The sequence below is a fragment of the Macrobrachium nipponense genome, chromosome 14 (assembly GCF_015104395.2).
Source record: "Macrobrachium nipponense isolate FS-2020 chromosome 14, ASM1510439v2, whole genome shotgun sequence".
Classification (NCBI taxonomy): Eukaryota; Metazoa; Arthropoda; class Malacostraca; order Decapoda; family Palaemonidae; genus Macrobrachium; species Macrobrachium nipponense.
In genome coordinates this window covers 54,448,375-54,466,277 of record NC_087207.1, presented here as the reverse complement: position 1 = coordinate 54,466,277, position 17,903 = coordinate 54,448,375, and the positions used below count along the sequence as shown (strand labels likewise).

The 17,903-nt window shown below is 36.2% G+C and overlaps 1 protein-coding gene across 1 annotated transcript; it reads left to right on the top strand.

Moving 5' to 3' along the window:
• Positions 1 to 6,506: 6,506 nt before the first annotated feature.
• On the top strand, positions 6,507 to 15,779 carry LOC135226509 (uncharacterized). The gene is made up of 4 exons (XM_064266128.1): positions 6,507 to 6,833; positions 8,237 to 10,885; positions 12,894 to 13,091; positions 13,867 to 15,779. The coding sequence occupies exons 2-4, from the start codon at positions 9,175 to 9,177 to the stop codon at positions 14,016 to 14,018; spliced, it is 2,061 nt and encodes a 686-aa protein (XP_064122198.1). The 5' UTR covers positions 6,507 to 6,833; positions 8,237 to 9,174; the 3' UTR covers positions 14,019 to 15,779.
• Positions 15,780 to 17,903: the final 2,124 nt, after the last annotated feature.

Below are 17,903 nucleotides of genomic sequence, written 5' to 3'. Positions count from 1 at the left end.
CTCTCTTTACAATGATGGTTCAATGACGTTTCATAACATCTACACCAATGTCTTTTCAGCTATAGATTTAAGCATTTGTTCACCTGCAGTCCACTTCGACTTCGACTGGTCTGTAAATGAAGTCCAAGTGGGACTGCATGTGAAAACAAATGCTTAAATCTATAGCTGAAAAGACATTGGTGTAGATGTTATGAAACGTCATTGAACCATCAATGTAAAGAGAGAGGTTATTATCTAGGATAAAATCATCGATGGTTCTACCTAAAGCATTCAAGGTATCACCTCCCCATAGACTATTATGGGCATTGAAATCTCCCAGAATAAGTGAGCACTGAAGTGTTCACTTTCCCAAACCTTTAAAGAATGCTAGAAATATAACTTCTGAATCTCCTATAAAGTGGAAGGAAAACGAAGCAGATTGGAGGAAGTATGAAGGAAGCTTTCAATTACATCAGGAAGTAGTGTCATTTGAGTCACACTTAGATGCGTATGATTACTGGACCTCAACTATATTGGATAATGCTGAGAAATATATCCAAAAACAAAGGTAAACCAAGCAGGCCTGCAGTTCCCTGGTGGGACCAAACCTGTGGCAGACTGCGAAGAATAATGAGAAAATGCTATAGACAATTCAAGGTAAAACCCTAGGAGCAACTAAAACTACATACCAACGGGCTTTAGCCAAACAAAGAAAATATATTAGAAAAGCTAAAAAGGAATCTTGGCTCTACTATATTAATGGTATCAATTCTAAAACGCCAGAAAGATTAGTATGGAAAAAGATTAAAAAGCTAAGTGGGAAATTTGTTCCATCACCTGCTCCTACTCTAAAAATCAATGATGTCCTTATTTCAAATCCAGCTGATGTTGCAGAAAAATTTGGTGAGCATTTTGCTGACATATCAAGCTCCAAAAATTTCACACCAAAGTTCAGTAAGATTCGAAATGCCAAGGTGTCAATTAGATTTAACTCTCAAAACAATAAAGCATATAATGCTAAATTCTCACAAAGGGAACTACGAGAGGCTCTCTCATCTTGTGAGTCAACAGCCCCTGGGGCAGATAACATAACTTACAACATGATTAAACATCTTCCAGAACATACTAAAATATATCTAATGAAAATACTCAATAAGAACTGAGAAACAGGCATCATTCCCACATCTTGGAAGATAGCCATAGTAGTTCCAGTCATAAAGCAAACAAGATTCATATCAGCCCACTAGTTACAGACCAATTTCCCTAACAAGCTGTGTCTGTAAATTATTTGAGAAAATGGTAAACTTTCGTCTAATGTGGCATTTAGAGAAAAACAGATTGTTATCTTCTGTTCAGTTTGGCTTCAGGAAAAATCGTTCAGCCTTGGACCCTTTACTGAGATTATCAAATCAGATTCAGCAGGGATTTTCCAATCAATGCCAAACAGTAGGGGTATTTTTTGATCTGGAGAAGGCCTATGATACAACATGGCGACTTGGCATTGTTAAACGGCTCAATGAAATGGGAATCAGAGGCAATATGTTAAACTTTATCAACTCCTTTTTATGAGACGGAAGGTGTCCCACAAGGTAGCGTATTGAGTGTTACCTGCTTTGCCATTGCTATTGATAATATTGTGAAATCTGTTTCCGCTCCAGTTAGGGCTTCACTGTTTGTGGATGACTTTGCCATGTACGTCACCACATACGACGTTGTATCAGCTTGTAACTACCTGCAAAAGGCAATAAATGTCATCAGTAAATGGACTGATGAACATGGTTTCCGATTTTCTTCATCTAAAACTGTGGCCGTTCGTTTCACCAGATGTACCCGCAATGAAACTATCCCTAATTTGAAACTGAAGGATTGTCTTATTCCTTACAAAAAAAAAAGTAAAGTTTTTGCGCATAATATTTGACAGCAAGCTAACGTGGCGTAGTCACATTGACTCTCTAAGAACAAAGGTTAAAAAATCCCTCAATATTTTAAAGGTGGTATCGGGATTCGACTAGTGAGCTGATAAGAAAAGTTTACTGAAGTTGTATGATTGCTTATGTAAATCAAACTGGACTATGGCTGTCAGGTATATTCATCTGCCTGCAAGTCCAGGCTGTCAGGTATATTCATCTGCCTGCAAGTCCAGGTTAAAGGAATTGGATATTAAGGATATGTACAGGTGTTTTCAGGACATCTCCCGTTGAGAGTATCTACATTGACTCTCATGAACTTCCTTTAGATCTGCGAAGAGAAGATCTTGGGTTGCGGTACACCATGCGACTAAAAAGCTCTCGAGAGAACCCCACACAAAAAATTTTAGAGGAGTGTGAGTCTAGAAAATTTGGTGAAAGATCTTCCAAACCTTTTCAAATAAGACAGTTGGAATGTTTAAAGGACATGGTAATTCAGCGCCAAAAAGTTGAAGAAGTAAAACCATTCTCTGTACCCCCATGGCTTATTCCTAAGATTTTCTCATGCTCTAAGAAAATAGACAAAAAACAACAGGCTGAGGAAGAGATAAAAGCTAATTTTCTGGAGCAGGACAGTAAACATGATGGGCAAGTGAAGATCTACACTAATGGATCAAAGTCTGATAGTGGAGTTGGGTGTGCAGTTGTGCATGGGAATGAAATTTACGAGGCAAAATTGCCTGAGTCTGCTTCCATATTCACTGCAGAGTTGTCAGCTTCAGTTAAAGCTTTAGAAATTATTCATAACTCGAATAAGAAAATTTTTGTAATATATAGTGACTCAAAAAGTGCATTAGACTCATTAAAGCAGCTGTATACAATTCATCCTCTGGTACAAAAGCCCAGGAGTGGCTCTTTTGGATTTTATGTCGCAGGAAATCAGTATGTTTCTGCTAGATCACAGCTCATGTCGGAATTCGCGGGAATGAGGAGGCAGACAGATATGCAAAGGAAGCGGCTGTGAGTAATTTGTATCAGGTAACCAAAGTGCCACATGTAGATATGAAGAGATCCGTCAAGTCGTACATCTTGAGGAAATGGCAAGAGAGATGGTCCTCCCCTCTCTTAGCCAACAATAAGAAATATAAGCAGATAAAGAAAAACATAGAAAAATGGCCCTCTTCTTTTCAAAAATAGAGGAGAACAGAAATTGTTTTGAGGCGACTTCGTATTAGTCACACTCAGATAACCCATAAATTTATTTTAGAAGGTGGCAGTGCACAAGTGGGTGTTAGGTGTGATGCTACCTTATCAGTTGACACATCCTGATGCATTGTGTAAATTACAGAAGAACAGAGGGCAGAGATTCACCTTGATGGCAAATCTCTTGCCGATGTTCTAGATGACAAAGCAGATATTTCTGCACTAGTGAGTTTTTTTAAATGTATTGGGATTTTTTATGAAGTTTAAGTGGTGGCAAATTTTAACTCATTGATTTTATTTTGTGTTGATTTTATTTTATTTTATATTTTTCTTTAGTTTTGTTCATAGCCATCATTTCAAGTACCTAATTATTATTTTAAAATTTTATTTGCTGTTTTTAATTAAGGTTAAATGGTGTTGAATAGATGTATGCATGTCAGTTTGTATTTATTTATTTAGTTTTGTGTGTGTGTGTGTGTGTGTGTGTGTGTGAGACTTCAGCTGTTGGATTCTTTGGTTGCAGTGTAAGTGGTTTTGAGTGAGAGTGAATGGTTTTGGTTTGGTTGATATGTGATGTGAGATCGTCTTGGTCTTGGTTAAGTGTCGTTTGATGTTTTTAATTGCAGTTTTAATTGGTCATTTGTGTGAGAGATTTTAATTGGTTCGCGTATTCATTCATTTAATTAATTTCATTCAATCATATAATACTGCAGCGCTGAATGACCTTTGCAGATCCCAGCGCTTGGGCTATGCCCTAAATTCCATGATCAATCAATCAATCGAACTACCTTGGGAACAACGTAAGTACCTTTGGTCGAAGGGATTAGGCCCGTAAGTGTCAGATGTCCTTTTCACTCTGTTATCTTGTATACGTTTGGTGTTCTTTTGAATTCATATAGGTCACTGTACTACACATACAAAATCGTGGATTAATAATGTTTGGCTCTCTAATATATAATAGAAATCTTAAATTAATATGCTTGATAGGACTTAAAAATATATTCAATTAGCATTTGACTTGGCATTCATTTACAAAGGCTTATTTACAATTTTACAATACATTATTTAATAAACTAACACAAATATACATAGATAACACATAACAGTATCTGGGATCATAATAAAATGAAAAATACTTAGTAAAAGTGAAAAAACCAAATTTTTTTTTTTAATTTTTCATGGCATTATTTAGTTAATTTATGCATCTTTTTCTTTTTTTGTCTATTTGATATTGCTTTAAAAGGCAAGGATACACAATTTTAAATATGGCGTGCCTAGTCGTATAATACTCCATTGCCTGAACTCAGTGTATTTTCTCCATTGTATGTTTGAAACATTTTTTCCATTACCTTAAATTTTTCAAAAAACTCAGCGCATGGTTCCGTTAATTTATCATCATGTCGCTCTACTGCACTGATCCAGTTTACATCCTAATAACTGATAATCTTGAAATTTAGATGCCACATAACCTCCAACATATCGAAGGCCCTCTTCGTCTGTAACATTCTCTAAAGTTCTTTCATTAAATTCATTTTCAAAGTTTTCTGAATCATCTTTTGGCATCTTCTCATCTTCAGTAGAGGCAAACACCATTGCAGAAATCATAAGCTCTCTTACATTATCAGTTTCATTTGAATCATTATTTTCACAACTTTTCTCTTGACTGAACACAACATTCCTTCCGACATATTTGAAGAACCGCACTCCTTCATAGAGTTAGAATTTTTTCCAGTTATAGAGTTTATTTTGCCAAGTAAATATGACATTATTCTGTGTTTGACTTCAACTGGCGTAGGATGATCATAAGTTGCACCCATTTGTCTAAGACAGCCAAACATGTTTTCCAGTCCATCTTGGTTAAGTCTGGAGGTAATTATGTATGATACATCATATTTACTTTTCAACATATGCAACCTTGGCAAGGATTTACATGACACAATAAATCCCTTTTGGAACTGATAGATCTTATTACTTTTGCAAAATCGCATTGTTTCAGCAGTACACTTCATATTGTCAAGGATTTTATTTTGTTCCGTCAGTTGCATCCCATAAGCATGTCTAGATTTTTTTCTGTCATAAGGTACCCTTAAGTTGAACACATCAAACCAGGAGTCGGCAAGCTTTATAAAGTCCCCTGTACTTTCCCAGTACCTGCTCTTCAAAAGTCCCTGACTTCCATAAAAATCTAAAGCTTTAGATGTTGTTTCCGAAAGAAGCTGCACTGCTTTCCTCACATTCATACGTTGCGTACCTGTTACATTTATGTGTTTCTCTGTTAAACAATATGTGGGTTTCAAGTCCCTTTTACTTCTGTTGACAATTTCCCTAACACATCCACTTAGAACAAAATTTCTATTTTGTAATTCAAAACCTGAATCAAGAAAATTGTTTCTCACTAACTTGATTAAATGAGGAGCATCGGCAAAGACATGAATTCCTCTATCTGGTGCAGAGGGGTTCTCAAATGAAGGATTTTCTGTTCCTATATTAAGACTGTTCCGTAAACTGATATTAGTAGGACCCATGTCACACACCATAGCCACAACAGGAAAGCCGACAGACTTCACTTTTGTAATTAATTCAAATAACAGTCCCTTGTAACCTTGGTATCAAAATTATGATATATTAGTTGTTATTTGAATAATAATGTAGATTATATAATAAATCAAAACTATGGTTGTATTCGAAGAATGTAAAAATAAATCACTGCAGAGATGACTGAAGTGACCTGTGATCTACATTTGAATGAAACGGTAGCTGAGTGACTTCTCACCCTGACCTGTCCTGCAGGTGTTGTGGCTCTTGGGGGCGATAAGCCGCAACCCCCCACGAATGACTCTACCTGACCATTCTATATACCTTGGGCAGCACGATGAAGAGCACGCCAGCACGATGCCACCACTGATTCGGCGTTACGTTGGTGAGGCTCCCCCGCCGTGTAATGCACCCCACCCCTTTTTAAAGCGGATTAAATTAGAGATTTGAGCTGTCAAGGTTTTTCTTACGAGGTGCAAACTGTCAGGGTGAGGTTGTTTTCACTTTGGCTATACGTGATTTTGCTGCAGTTAACTGCCGGTGTCTATTACCATCTTCACGGCTCCCCCCGCCCCCCTCTCGCTCTCTCTCTCTCTCCTCATGTTCAGAAAAATAGTTCAATGTTATCCTTCCATGGACAGCCTCTTCCCTCTAGAATATAAATCGGAGTCCAAAATAAACAACGCTTTCTAGTAAATTCCGTATATTGCAGATCATCTAATGTTGGACTGAGGAAGATGTACGAAAACATGAAAAATGACTGCCAGAAAAAAAAAGTTTAATACAATTTCTAGTTCTCAGCCGAGTTATCAAGGAGTAAACAGGATACTAAGGTTTCGTACAAAGCCAGTTGGTCGCGAAACGTTCTGAGCGCAGCCGCAGTGCCGAGGGTGAAATTCCTCGCGACAAACAAATGCTTTGAAAAAATGGAAATCGATGAAATCACGGCAGAAATTTTTGATAGCAGGCCATCAATCACTCGTTGTTATTATTAATAATACAGGACACTTTGCCTACAGGGACCGAAAAACTGCTCGAAGTTGTCGTTCACGGAACAGTTCCATATATAAGAACCAAACGAATGGCGACACTCGACTACTTGGTGGCTCGGTCTCATGACCGTTATCTATGTTGATGTGTCAGTACGATGGAGGCCAGCGCTGGACATTTGTGTAGCTACCCGTCCCATTTTTTAACCACGTAAGCAAAGTAAGTAAGAGATCCTCCTTTGGAATAATGATCGTTACTATAAACGAGCGATACCGACAGAAATAACCGAGAAGAAGAAAAAATACGATAAAGTAACTTGAAAGGATATGTAATGCCCAAATTGCCGGTATAATTCTTGTTTCTTTTTGAACTTCTACAAAGTTTATCGTGTCCAAACATTTCCAAGTGATATCCTGTGCTTGTAGTGCAAGGGTGAGACTCACGAACAGTGATAATTCGTCTTGACCCTCACAATTAATACGTTACATTCTTACATTTCCCAGTAACTGCCTACCTGTACTTGAAAAACGCATAACGTCGACTAAATCTCAATAGATGGCGCTACGGGTAATGTATCCCAGAATAACGATTGAATCATATCCGTTCTACAGATAATATACATCCCATCTGCTCCTGATTCTATATTACTACTGACTACTTTCGCTTTCACTGGATGATTGCGTTATTGTTCGCTGGCGAAGAACAGTTGGTATTCACCTTTGTTTTTTGGTATAAATATATATAAGTTGCACTGAAACTATTTGTTTTATTCTAAGAACCATAAAACACACGAGAATTAAAGAAAAAGTGAGGGATTGTGCCCGAGGCATTGCTTGGAATCCCGTTTTTCAGTAACTGGTTATGGGATAAAAAAAAAAAAAAGTGCATTTAGAATATACCGTTCATTCTTGATTTTAAGCTTAAATCTATAGTTTTTAGGCTTTCTTTTCTTATGTTCTTTATAGGCCAAAATCATTTTGGTTCGTGAAATCTCTCTCTCTCTCTCTCTCTCTCTCTCTCTCTCTCTCTCTCTCTATATATATATATATGTGTGTGTGTATGTGTCTGTGTGTATGTGTGTATTCCTATCGAAGTGAAAGGCATTATTTGCAGACTATCTTCATGTTTAGACTGAAAATCAGTCTACACTTCTTTTCCTCCTCAGGCAGGCTTCTCAGGTAGAATTCTTTCTATTCAGCACCCCGATGATGTCATCTTCAAATTGTAAGAGTAGCCGCTAATTCCGCATGTAGTGCTAAAAGATGCTGCTGGTTGGTGAGGAACGCGAATGCTATGTCCTTATTCCAGGGAAGCTTGCCTTGCCTGACGAGGAAAAGCCACAGTACTATATAGATTGATTCAGAGTCTAAATAAGAAGACATTGTTCTAAGGGTTATTGTGGACCCCTCAAAACATTATATATACTCTCGCGATTGAGAGTTTTTCCCAACTAAGAGGACATTCTGCAAAGAAGATTACTGACTTGAATAGCAATTGCACAACAGAGAAAACATGCCCACATAGCACTGCGGTTATTATTAACAACGCTTTTGGTGTTATCATGCTTACTAATGTTTATCTGTCTGTGGTTTCCGCTCTCATTACTTGTCTTATTTATACAGGTTTGTGTCTGAGGCAAAGTTTTACAGTTCGATATTTTGCGCCCTCTTGTGAAATAACATACTCAGCAGCATCTTTGAAAGTTTTGTGTAGGACGGTGATCATTCATAATAAAAAGATCTTCCAATGCTAGTGCCATTAAATTTTGAGAAGATACAGGTGAACAAGTGCAGATTATAATTACTATTTTTGTCATGGCGTCTCAGTGTTAATCTCTAACATGGCATCGTCAGGACCAAGTATTTGTCCAGAAGCACTTAGAAACTTCAGATATTACTATTCTGTGACACACTGGGGAAAGAAGGTGCTGTTCATAATATACCGTTTCTCTTTCCTCGATGGACAGAGCAAGAAAATTTCCGAGATTCTCGTCGACAACGGAGTGCAACTTGAAAGATATCCTTTCAATTCCCAGGATGTCACAAACCTGACCGACAAGCATCCAGAAGATTTGGACATCACTCTGATGAATAAAGTATGCCGGGCTCTTTGGCAAAAGGGGGTAAAGAACCCTAGTGATGAACTTAAAGCTTTAGTGAAAAAAATAAAAGATGAGAGGAACGTTGTTAGCCATGAAGTGGAGATGATGACGGTCCCAGATTTAATAAGCAAGCTCTCTGACTTTCAAGCAACGCTCGAGGAAACTCTTTGCGAAGCCAAATCTGTCTTTTCGAGTCATGTTGCGGAAATTGTTCTACTCGAAAAGGAGATCCAAGAGGCCATTCCAAAGCTGATAGGAAAGATCCGTGAGAAATACGATCCCTCAATCCCGGAAGACTTGCAAAACTTTCAGGAAGAAATAGACGCGTTTGGGTAGGAGCTCTCTGAATACATACAACAACTCTCTCGGAAAGAACTCTTGTCTCTTTACATCAACCTCTGTCAGATTTCCCCCTTCGACTGGCTAGCTCAGTTTAGTATCACATATCCATGTGCCATCATGGTTTGCTCAAAGTTGTCGGAGAGTAAGGAGTTTCACTGGGGTCTTCGTGGCAGTGGAGCCATCACTGTTGATCAAAATGGAATCCTGGAAGTTAAAGACCCATCAGGAAACGACCCCAAAGTCGTCATTATCTCTGGTAATGCAGGTTCAGGAAAGACCACGATTCTCTGTTCCATTGCTGAGAAATGGCATAAGAACGCAGAAGATATGCCAGAGCTTTCCTCCTTTCAAATATTACTCTACATGCAGTTTAGAAATCATAGCCATGACAACTTTGATGACTTCCTACGAAACTTGCTTCCAAACACTGTATCTCTGTTTCAGTTGAAGCATATAAAGTCTTCAGTGATTGACTCTAAATGTCTAGTCTTGTGTGACGGGTATGATGAGTGGAATGAGAAATCTGCAAAGCTCTTTGAAGAAATATTATCTCTTCCTTCTAAGAATATGAAGATTGTTGTCACCACACGACCAGGGAACACTGAAAGACTAACAGAAATTGTGAACAAAGAAAAATGCGTCAGAGTCAACCTACAAATTTTAGGTCTTCAGAAAGAGGACATGAACTTGCTTACAGAAACACTCATTGGCCATCTGGTGAAAGATGACCAGACCCGAAAGGAACTGAAAAGTGACCTACTTCGAAAAATAGATGAAATGGACGCTAAAATTAGGGTCATCCTGCAGACACCATTGTTTTTCAACCTGTTTGTTCTTCTTCATGTTGAATGTCAGGATCTGAGCAATGAAATGAACAGCAGGGCATCACTCTACCTGCAACTGAAGAAGCACATGACTAAAAGAATCTCCAACAAGACAGGAATCTCAAGAGAATCACTGGAGGAATTTGATGCTTTGTACAGAAAATGGTCTCTGAAACACTATACTGAGAGAAAATATGAATGGTATGAGGAAGATGTAAAAAGATTTAAATCAGAGATAAGATGCCAAGAGGTACTTGACAACTTTGATGCCATCATGTCATCCTACTTCAATATAAAACATACGAATAAGCTTCTTGAGATTGGAACAGTATTCTGCCACAGACACCGAAGCGAGCAGGAGTTTGCAGCTGCAGGCTCCATCTGTGACGACATCATCGTTTCAAGCAGAAAGCAGGAAGGAGGGAACATTTTCCTCGATGTGCTGTTGTCAAAGGGAATCTTAAAGCCTGAAGATCTTGTGCCAAGGACGCCGGATCCATTTGACGACCTGGCGGAAATCATGGACGCGGTTAAAAAGCGTGTAATACCGGAAGTCAGAGAAATGCTTTCCTTCGTACCAGGAATACTTCACAATACTAAGAAAACTGTGCTGTACCAAATCATAGATGACATTCACGATTTCTACGTCAAGTTCAATGAAGTCTATGAATTACGCGTTACGGATGATCTTTTGGTGCCGTATGCTGAAACCAGATTGGATGAAAAGGTTCTGGAATCACTTGTTTCACGGTTCAGAAAAATAGATGCGGGTGGGAGAGTCTATTTAAGGCAAATGGATGATCTTTTCGTCCTACCGTCCTTATTGTCTAAACTGAGGCCCAATGAAGTTGTGTTTCAAGATGTACCGAGAGATCTTGCAGAGCTCAACAAAACACTGGAGGTTACCAATCAGCTCGGCATCCATACAGAGTTTAACATAACTATGTCGCGAAAGCAATTTCAAGCAATTACAGGCCAGGTTTTGCATCCAGTAGATTACTTAGGGAAGCAGTCATTTAGCGTTACTCCGTTTCGTTATACAGGACTAAAACCCAATCTTTGGTAATAACCTCATGAGTTATATGCAGTAATTTAAAAGAAAAAATGCACTAAAAAGTGGTTAATCACTTATACTGTATATATATTATATAATATATATATATATATATATATATTATATATATATATATTAAGCATCCACAAAATTAGATAAAATCTGGCAATTTTGTCGTAAAAATAAAAAAAAAGTGTTTATTATATAGATAGATAGATATGTAAGAGTATATATATTTACAAACACAATATACTACATATTTAGTAGCCATATATATCTGTACACACACACTCACACACCATATATATAGGCAAAATACACGAAGTAGTGAGTGAAACGATGGAGTGTTGTAAGGCCTATTTGACTCGATGTCCTTTTCTTAGGAGACTCACATACGCTCTTTCTTTTTAAACTCACCTTCAAATTTATGTGAGTCTACTAAGTAAAGGACATTGAGTCGAAAGTCCTCCCTGCACTCCATCGTTTCACTTTCCTTTGTGGCTTTTGGCTTTTTTTTTTTATAAAAATATATATATCACTCAAAATTTTCGTGATTCAGTTATACATATAAATTTTATACAATATATATAATATATATATATATATCATATATATATATATATATATATATATATATATGTATATATATATATATTGTCTTAAACAGGCGATATCTAATGTTGTCATGGAGCTAAAGCAGGAATAAAAGGAGGTAACCAAGAGAAAAATACACGAAAGCGCTTGGTCCACTCATTTCATTCCTCTCTCCCAGCTCCACGACAATATATACGTGTATATATATATATATGTGTACATGATATTATAATATATATATATATATATATATATATATGTATATATATATATATATATATATATATATATATATATATATATATATATATATATAATATATATATATAACTGAATCACGAAAGTTTGGAACGTGATAAATCCATAAATAAAGGTATAAGACACAAAGGGAAAATAAACAATGGAGTTCCTGCAAGATCTTTCGACTTACATGAGGAATTGACAGTTCAGGAAAGGTCGTATAACTGACAGATAGCGATTATAAGGAGATTAGCATCTAGAATCCGCCACACCTGGAGAATGAGTAACCTTTCCAAACAAGCATAAACATGGTTACAATTTAAAAAAACATAAAAGATTAAGTCAATCTGCTCAGACACAAGGACAAGACAATTAAAGGATTATATAGGGTGGCAGCTATTCAGAACTTTGGTAAACAAAAACTTATTCACAATACATATTAAACATACATATGCAACAAAGATATCTATAAGGCAACTAATTTCATTTAAGTGAAAACAACCACCGAATAAACTAGATTGGTAGTTCAGTAATTGCAAGGTGAAAAGATATCTTATCACGAAATCTTTTAGAATCTGCCATAATACAACTTACTTCCCATTGTAATTTTAATATTAGTCGTGGCCTCTTTCATTTAGACCCTTGTATTTGTAACATGTTGAAGAATGACCTCAAAGATATAATTACAGACTTAAATACAAATTAGTTTTTGTTTACCAAAGTTCTGAATAGCTGTCGCCCTATATAATCATTTAATTGTCTTGTCCTTGTGTCTGAGCAGATTGACTTGATCTTTTCGTTTTTTTAAATTGTACCCATGTTTATGCTTGTTTGGAAAGGTTACTCATTCTCCAGGTGTGCCGGATTCTAGGTGCTAATCTCCTTGTAATCCCTATCTGTCAGTTATACAACCTTTCCTGTACTGTTAATTCCTTATGTAAGTCAGTTTATCTGATGAGTAAAGGACGTTGAGTCGAAAGATCTTGCAGAAACTCCGCTGTTTATTTTTCCTTCGTGGCTTATACCTTTATATATATATATTATATATATATATATATATATATATATATATATATATATTAGTCTTTTCAATCGTACTTATAAACCATCGTTTCCTCCTGCAGCTGTGATAATCAACAGAGATGTGCTCGAAGACCCGGGCAGCCTTCGTCCGTTTTCTCTCCAGAGTTCTGCCAGACGACTGACAATGAAGTACTTCCTCTACAGCGATGACGTCGACCGCGTGGCCGAGGTCCTGAACAGGACGGTTCCTCCGAACCGCGCCGAGGACACCACCGAATTAACCGTCTTCTTTCCGATAAGTACGTGGCATTAAAAAAAAAAAAGTTAGTGATATTCACGTATATGAGATAGATAGCTAGTCGTCATTCGTTCTTTCTTTTGATTTGGAGAATGAAAACGAGTATGAGTAACTGCGGACCGAGAGAGTAAGACGAAATTGTTTCTATAAATATATCAATTTATTTACTGCTGGATAAAATGCATTGAAAGTAACAAAATAAATACTCGAATATATCTATCTATCTTATATATACATATATATGTATGTAAATATACACGTGTATATATATATATATATATATGTATATATATATTTATATATATATATATATATAATATATATATATATATATATATATATATATATATATATATATATATGAATATATATAATATATATATATATATATATATATATATATATATATATATATATATAATATATATATATATATATATATATATATATATATATATATATATATATATATATATATATATATATATATATATATATATATATATATTGATTTAAAAATCACAGCAGATGAGGACGGGACTTCATTCAATAAGCGAATACCTCAGGAAAATGAGAGGCTGAAAATCCAAGCGCTTTCGTCTTCACTAAGACAAAAGACGAAAGCGCTTGGATTTCTGCCGATCATTTTCCTGTGGTATATATATGTATTATTTATATGTATGTATGGGTGCGCGTGCGTGTGTTTTGAGTGGGAGCGACTGCAAATTAAGGAATGTAAGTCTCAATACCCTATACCGTATGTTTTCTTCACCTAGGTGATAACATAGGACGTCTGCTCCAGTTGCTGACCGTCGGGCCTTTGAGGTCAATAACTTTTGTGCCAGAGACGAATTTTGACATGAGCCAATGGGAGGACCTGAAGAAACTCGCTGTAGAAAAGCGACTCGGACAAATAAAGATTCATTAACTAAAATTTTGTTTTCAGACTGAAAAAAAAAAAAAAAATCACAGGAATACAATTTTTTTCAGACTTAATAAAATTCACAAGACAAATTTTTCAGACCGAAAAAAAATTAAGAAATAGGAAGAGGATTTTTTTTTCAGGCCTTTCCTGATTTAGTAATTGGGTCTATTGTATTTCATTGTACCGATTTTTATTACAAAGAATAATCGAATTAACAGTCACCCCACATTGCAAGATAATGTCCATTGTTAAGAAATTCACAGTCTCGTGAAAACAAATTGTTAAAAAATCCACTATTATACATTAAAAATACATTTCTATGTAATATTAGAACAAAGACTTTTAAACACCTGAACGGTGTTCCTCATCAGTGTAACGTAATATATAATTGTGGATTTTTAACAACATAATATCCATTGTTAATGAGAGTTTGTAGAGAACGTGACGACTGGAATATTTACACAATATTGATATTGATAAACTTTTGCTTTTACTGTAAGACACTACGTATGCCAAGCTGTACTGAAATGAATAATAAACGCAAGGATCCTGATGCTAGCGGCATAATTGAGGCTTCGGAATTTAGTAGAGCAAGGTGACAAATAAGAAAGGATTTTTGAAGAAATGTCTGTGGTCAATCAAAATCATAACATTTTAATCTTTTTCTGTCAGTTTTACTCTCATGGATTTTTATACATTGATAATTTGCTTATAATGCTTTTTTTTACAATCTGTTCATATTTTCTACCAAAATGAATGTCTTAGTAACCTAAGTTTTTTGTATCCTGTTCATGAAATGTGCAATTTTTCAAGACTCTCGAAGTTTAATTTTTCAGTTATTTACTTTTGTTTTGTTGTCTCAGATTGTAATGATGGAAATCATTCATTTAGCTTTTATGACAGTACTCATGGAAATTGGTGGATTGGAAAACCGAATTGGTTTTCATCTTATCAAGATGTTAAGTTAGCCACTCGAAGTTGAGATTGTCTATGATTGAGTGTACGTACGTAAGTACGTAACCGTAACCAAGTGCGCAGTTGCATATGCTCAAATTGCTCTGTTCGAGACGAGTACGGCAACGCTGAGGGGAAACGAATGTATCTCCCCTTATATTCATTTGAAATTACGTATTTCTCCCTTGTAAAAGGTATGCACTTGTCGTAGTTTATAATGTACATGTTGCCATAACATTTGGTTGTGTTTCTTTATATACTTTTACTTTGATATAACTGTCAATTGCCAAGAATTGTAATGGTACTGTTACTAAGTTGCACCATGTTGAGCTTACATGTTGTTGCAATTGTGCCATCAACTAACTGTAGGTTAAGATGTGAATTAGTCTTCCATATATTTATAAAAATGTAAGTTCTAGAGTAAATTCCACCCATGTTATGCATATAAAGTCAGGCTAACTGCGATGCGTAACAGTAAAGTTAGGCATGAGTAGCATAGCCTAAAGGCCTAACTACTGCATGCTCTTTGGCACGAAATTGCCATCCTAAAAGAACTGTTTGTATTACAGGGAACCAGTATAGGGGTAGAGTGTAAGAACCAGTATAGGGGTCCAGTGTAAGAACCAGTATAGGGGTCCAGTGTAAGAACCTGTATAGGGGTCCATTGTAAGAACAAGTATAAGAATCGGTGTTGGTTCTAACTGGTATTGAAGGAGTACAGCTAGGAATAAGCTGCTTTTACAATGTACCCACCTACTGTTAAGAAGAAATATTAAAAATAAAACCCGGGAGCCAGTCTTTCTCTCATCCCTTATTACAACAATGAAGATTCAACCGTCTCCGACGTCAAGTACCTGTTCCAACTAAGAATAGGCCAAGAAGTATAGTAGCCTAGACCTATGAGGTACCTTTATATTAGCCTATGGTTTGAATTGTTATGTATAGGCTAGTCTGAGTTAATTGTCCTAAAATGTACGGTAGCCTCCGAATGTTAAAGTCAGGACAATTAACAAATCAATACTGTATACATATGCAGTACATATAGTAAATACATGAGTCATAAGAATATCATCATTAAAGATATTTATACATGACATATGGTGACAGCGGTGTAGGATGTATTTATCTGTTAAAGATAGGTATATCCAACCTCACATCCTAAAGTTGGTCATGAAACTCTTAGTTCTGTACTTATTTTCAGGTATTATAGCCTAACCTTTTGTGAGTATGCCTATGTCACTCTTGCTTAGGTACTATTAGCCTATTATATTGTAGCCTATGTTGATTATTTTACCTCTGTTCCTTGTATAACATAGCCTGCAAAATGGAGGGTGATGTAGAGAGAGAGAAGACTTTTATGATGATTTGTTGTCTGCCGTGGATACTCAGGGTTGTCAAATGCAACAGTTGTGTGATCAGCATATTGACATGAAAAGGGAAATAGCTAATTTATCAAACTCTGCACCTGTCACTTCCACAGCATTCAATTCTAACAGGGCTAATAGTTCAGACATTAACCCATTTGTCACATTAGACAGAGCAGACATAACAATGATACCACACAAAAACCCAGCTTCACTATTGACACACCATTTATCAAATAATACACAGCCATTAATGCCCAGTAATCCATTTCAGGGAAGTAACTCGGTCAATAACCCCTTTGTTCCAGTAGGTAACCTGAATAACCCCATTGATAATCATTCTAAGGGATTTGTATTAAAACCTAAGGATATTTTGATGTTGAAATTGTCAGAATTACAAGGTGTTGGAACTGATAACAGACTTGCTAGATTTTTTAGTCAAGTCGAATTTTGTGTTTCTGCAGATACTGATAGAATCCAAGTAGCACTTACCAGAGTGGAACAAGAAATTGCAACTCTATTAACTGCTGAAATGGTAAAAAAGGGAAATCACATATCTTGGAGTAAGTTTAAGGACATACTGAAATCACACTTTGCTTGTTCAGCCAATATTACACAGGCTTGGCAGGAAATTGAGATGGAACGTTACAGTTCTGTACTTATTTTCAGGTATTATAGCCTAACCTTTTGTGAGTATGCCTATGTCACTCTTGCTTAGGTACTATTAGCCTATTATATTGTAGCCTATGTTGATTATTTTACCTATGTTCCTTGTATAACATAGCCTGCAAAATGGAGGGTGATGTAGAGAGAGAGAAGACTTTTATGATGATTTGTTGTCTGCCATGGATACTCAGGGTTGTCAAATGCAACAGTTTTGTGTGATCAGCATATTGACATGAAAGGGAAATCAGCTAATTTATCAAACTCTGCACCTGTCACTTCCACAGCATTCAATTCTAACAGGGCTAATAGTTCAGACATTAACCCATTTGTCACATTAGACAGAGCAGACATAACAATGATACCACACAAAAACCCAGCTTCACTATTGACACACCATTTATCAAATAATACACAGCCATTAATGCCCAGTAATCCATTTCAGGGAAGTAACTCGGTCAATAACCCGTTTGTTCCAGTAGGTAACCTGAATAACCCCATTGATAATCATTCTAAGGGATTTGTATTAAAACCTAAGGATATTTTGATTTTTAAATTGTCAGAATTACAAGGTGTTGGAACTGATAACAGACTTGCTAGATTTTTTAGTCAAGTCGAATTTTGTGTTTCTGCAGATACTGATAGAATCCAAGTAGCACTTACCAGAGTGGAACAAGAAATTGCAACTCTATTAACTGCTGAAATGGTAAAAAAGGGAAATCACATATCTTGGAGTAAGTTTAAGGACATACTGAATCACCACTTTGCTTGTTCAGCCAATATTACACAGGCTTGGCAGGAAATTGAGATGGAACGTTACAGTAAAGACGAAGCCCCTAAAGCATTTGTTAACAGAATGAAATATAAATTGTCTGCTTTTGAAATGAAATTTCCTAAGGATTCCATT

Bases quoted from the DNA above. Each gene is read 5' to 3' on its own strand.
- LOC135226509 (XM_064266128.1), top strand. From the start codon at position 9,175: ATGGTTTGCTCAAAGTTGTCGGAGAGTAAGGAGTTTCACTGGGGTCTT. The intron at 10,886-12,893 runs GGAAGCAGTCAT...TTCCTCCTGCAG, and splicing joins GCATCCAGTAGATTACTTAG to CTGTGATAATCAACAGAGAT. The intron at 13,092-13,866 runs GTACGTGGCATT...TTCTTCACCTAG, and splicing joins AACCGTCTTCTTTCCGATAA to GTGATAACATAGGACGTCTG.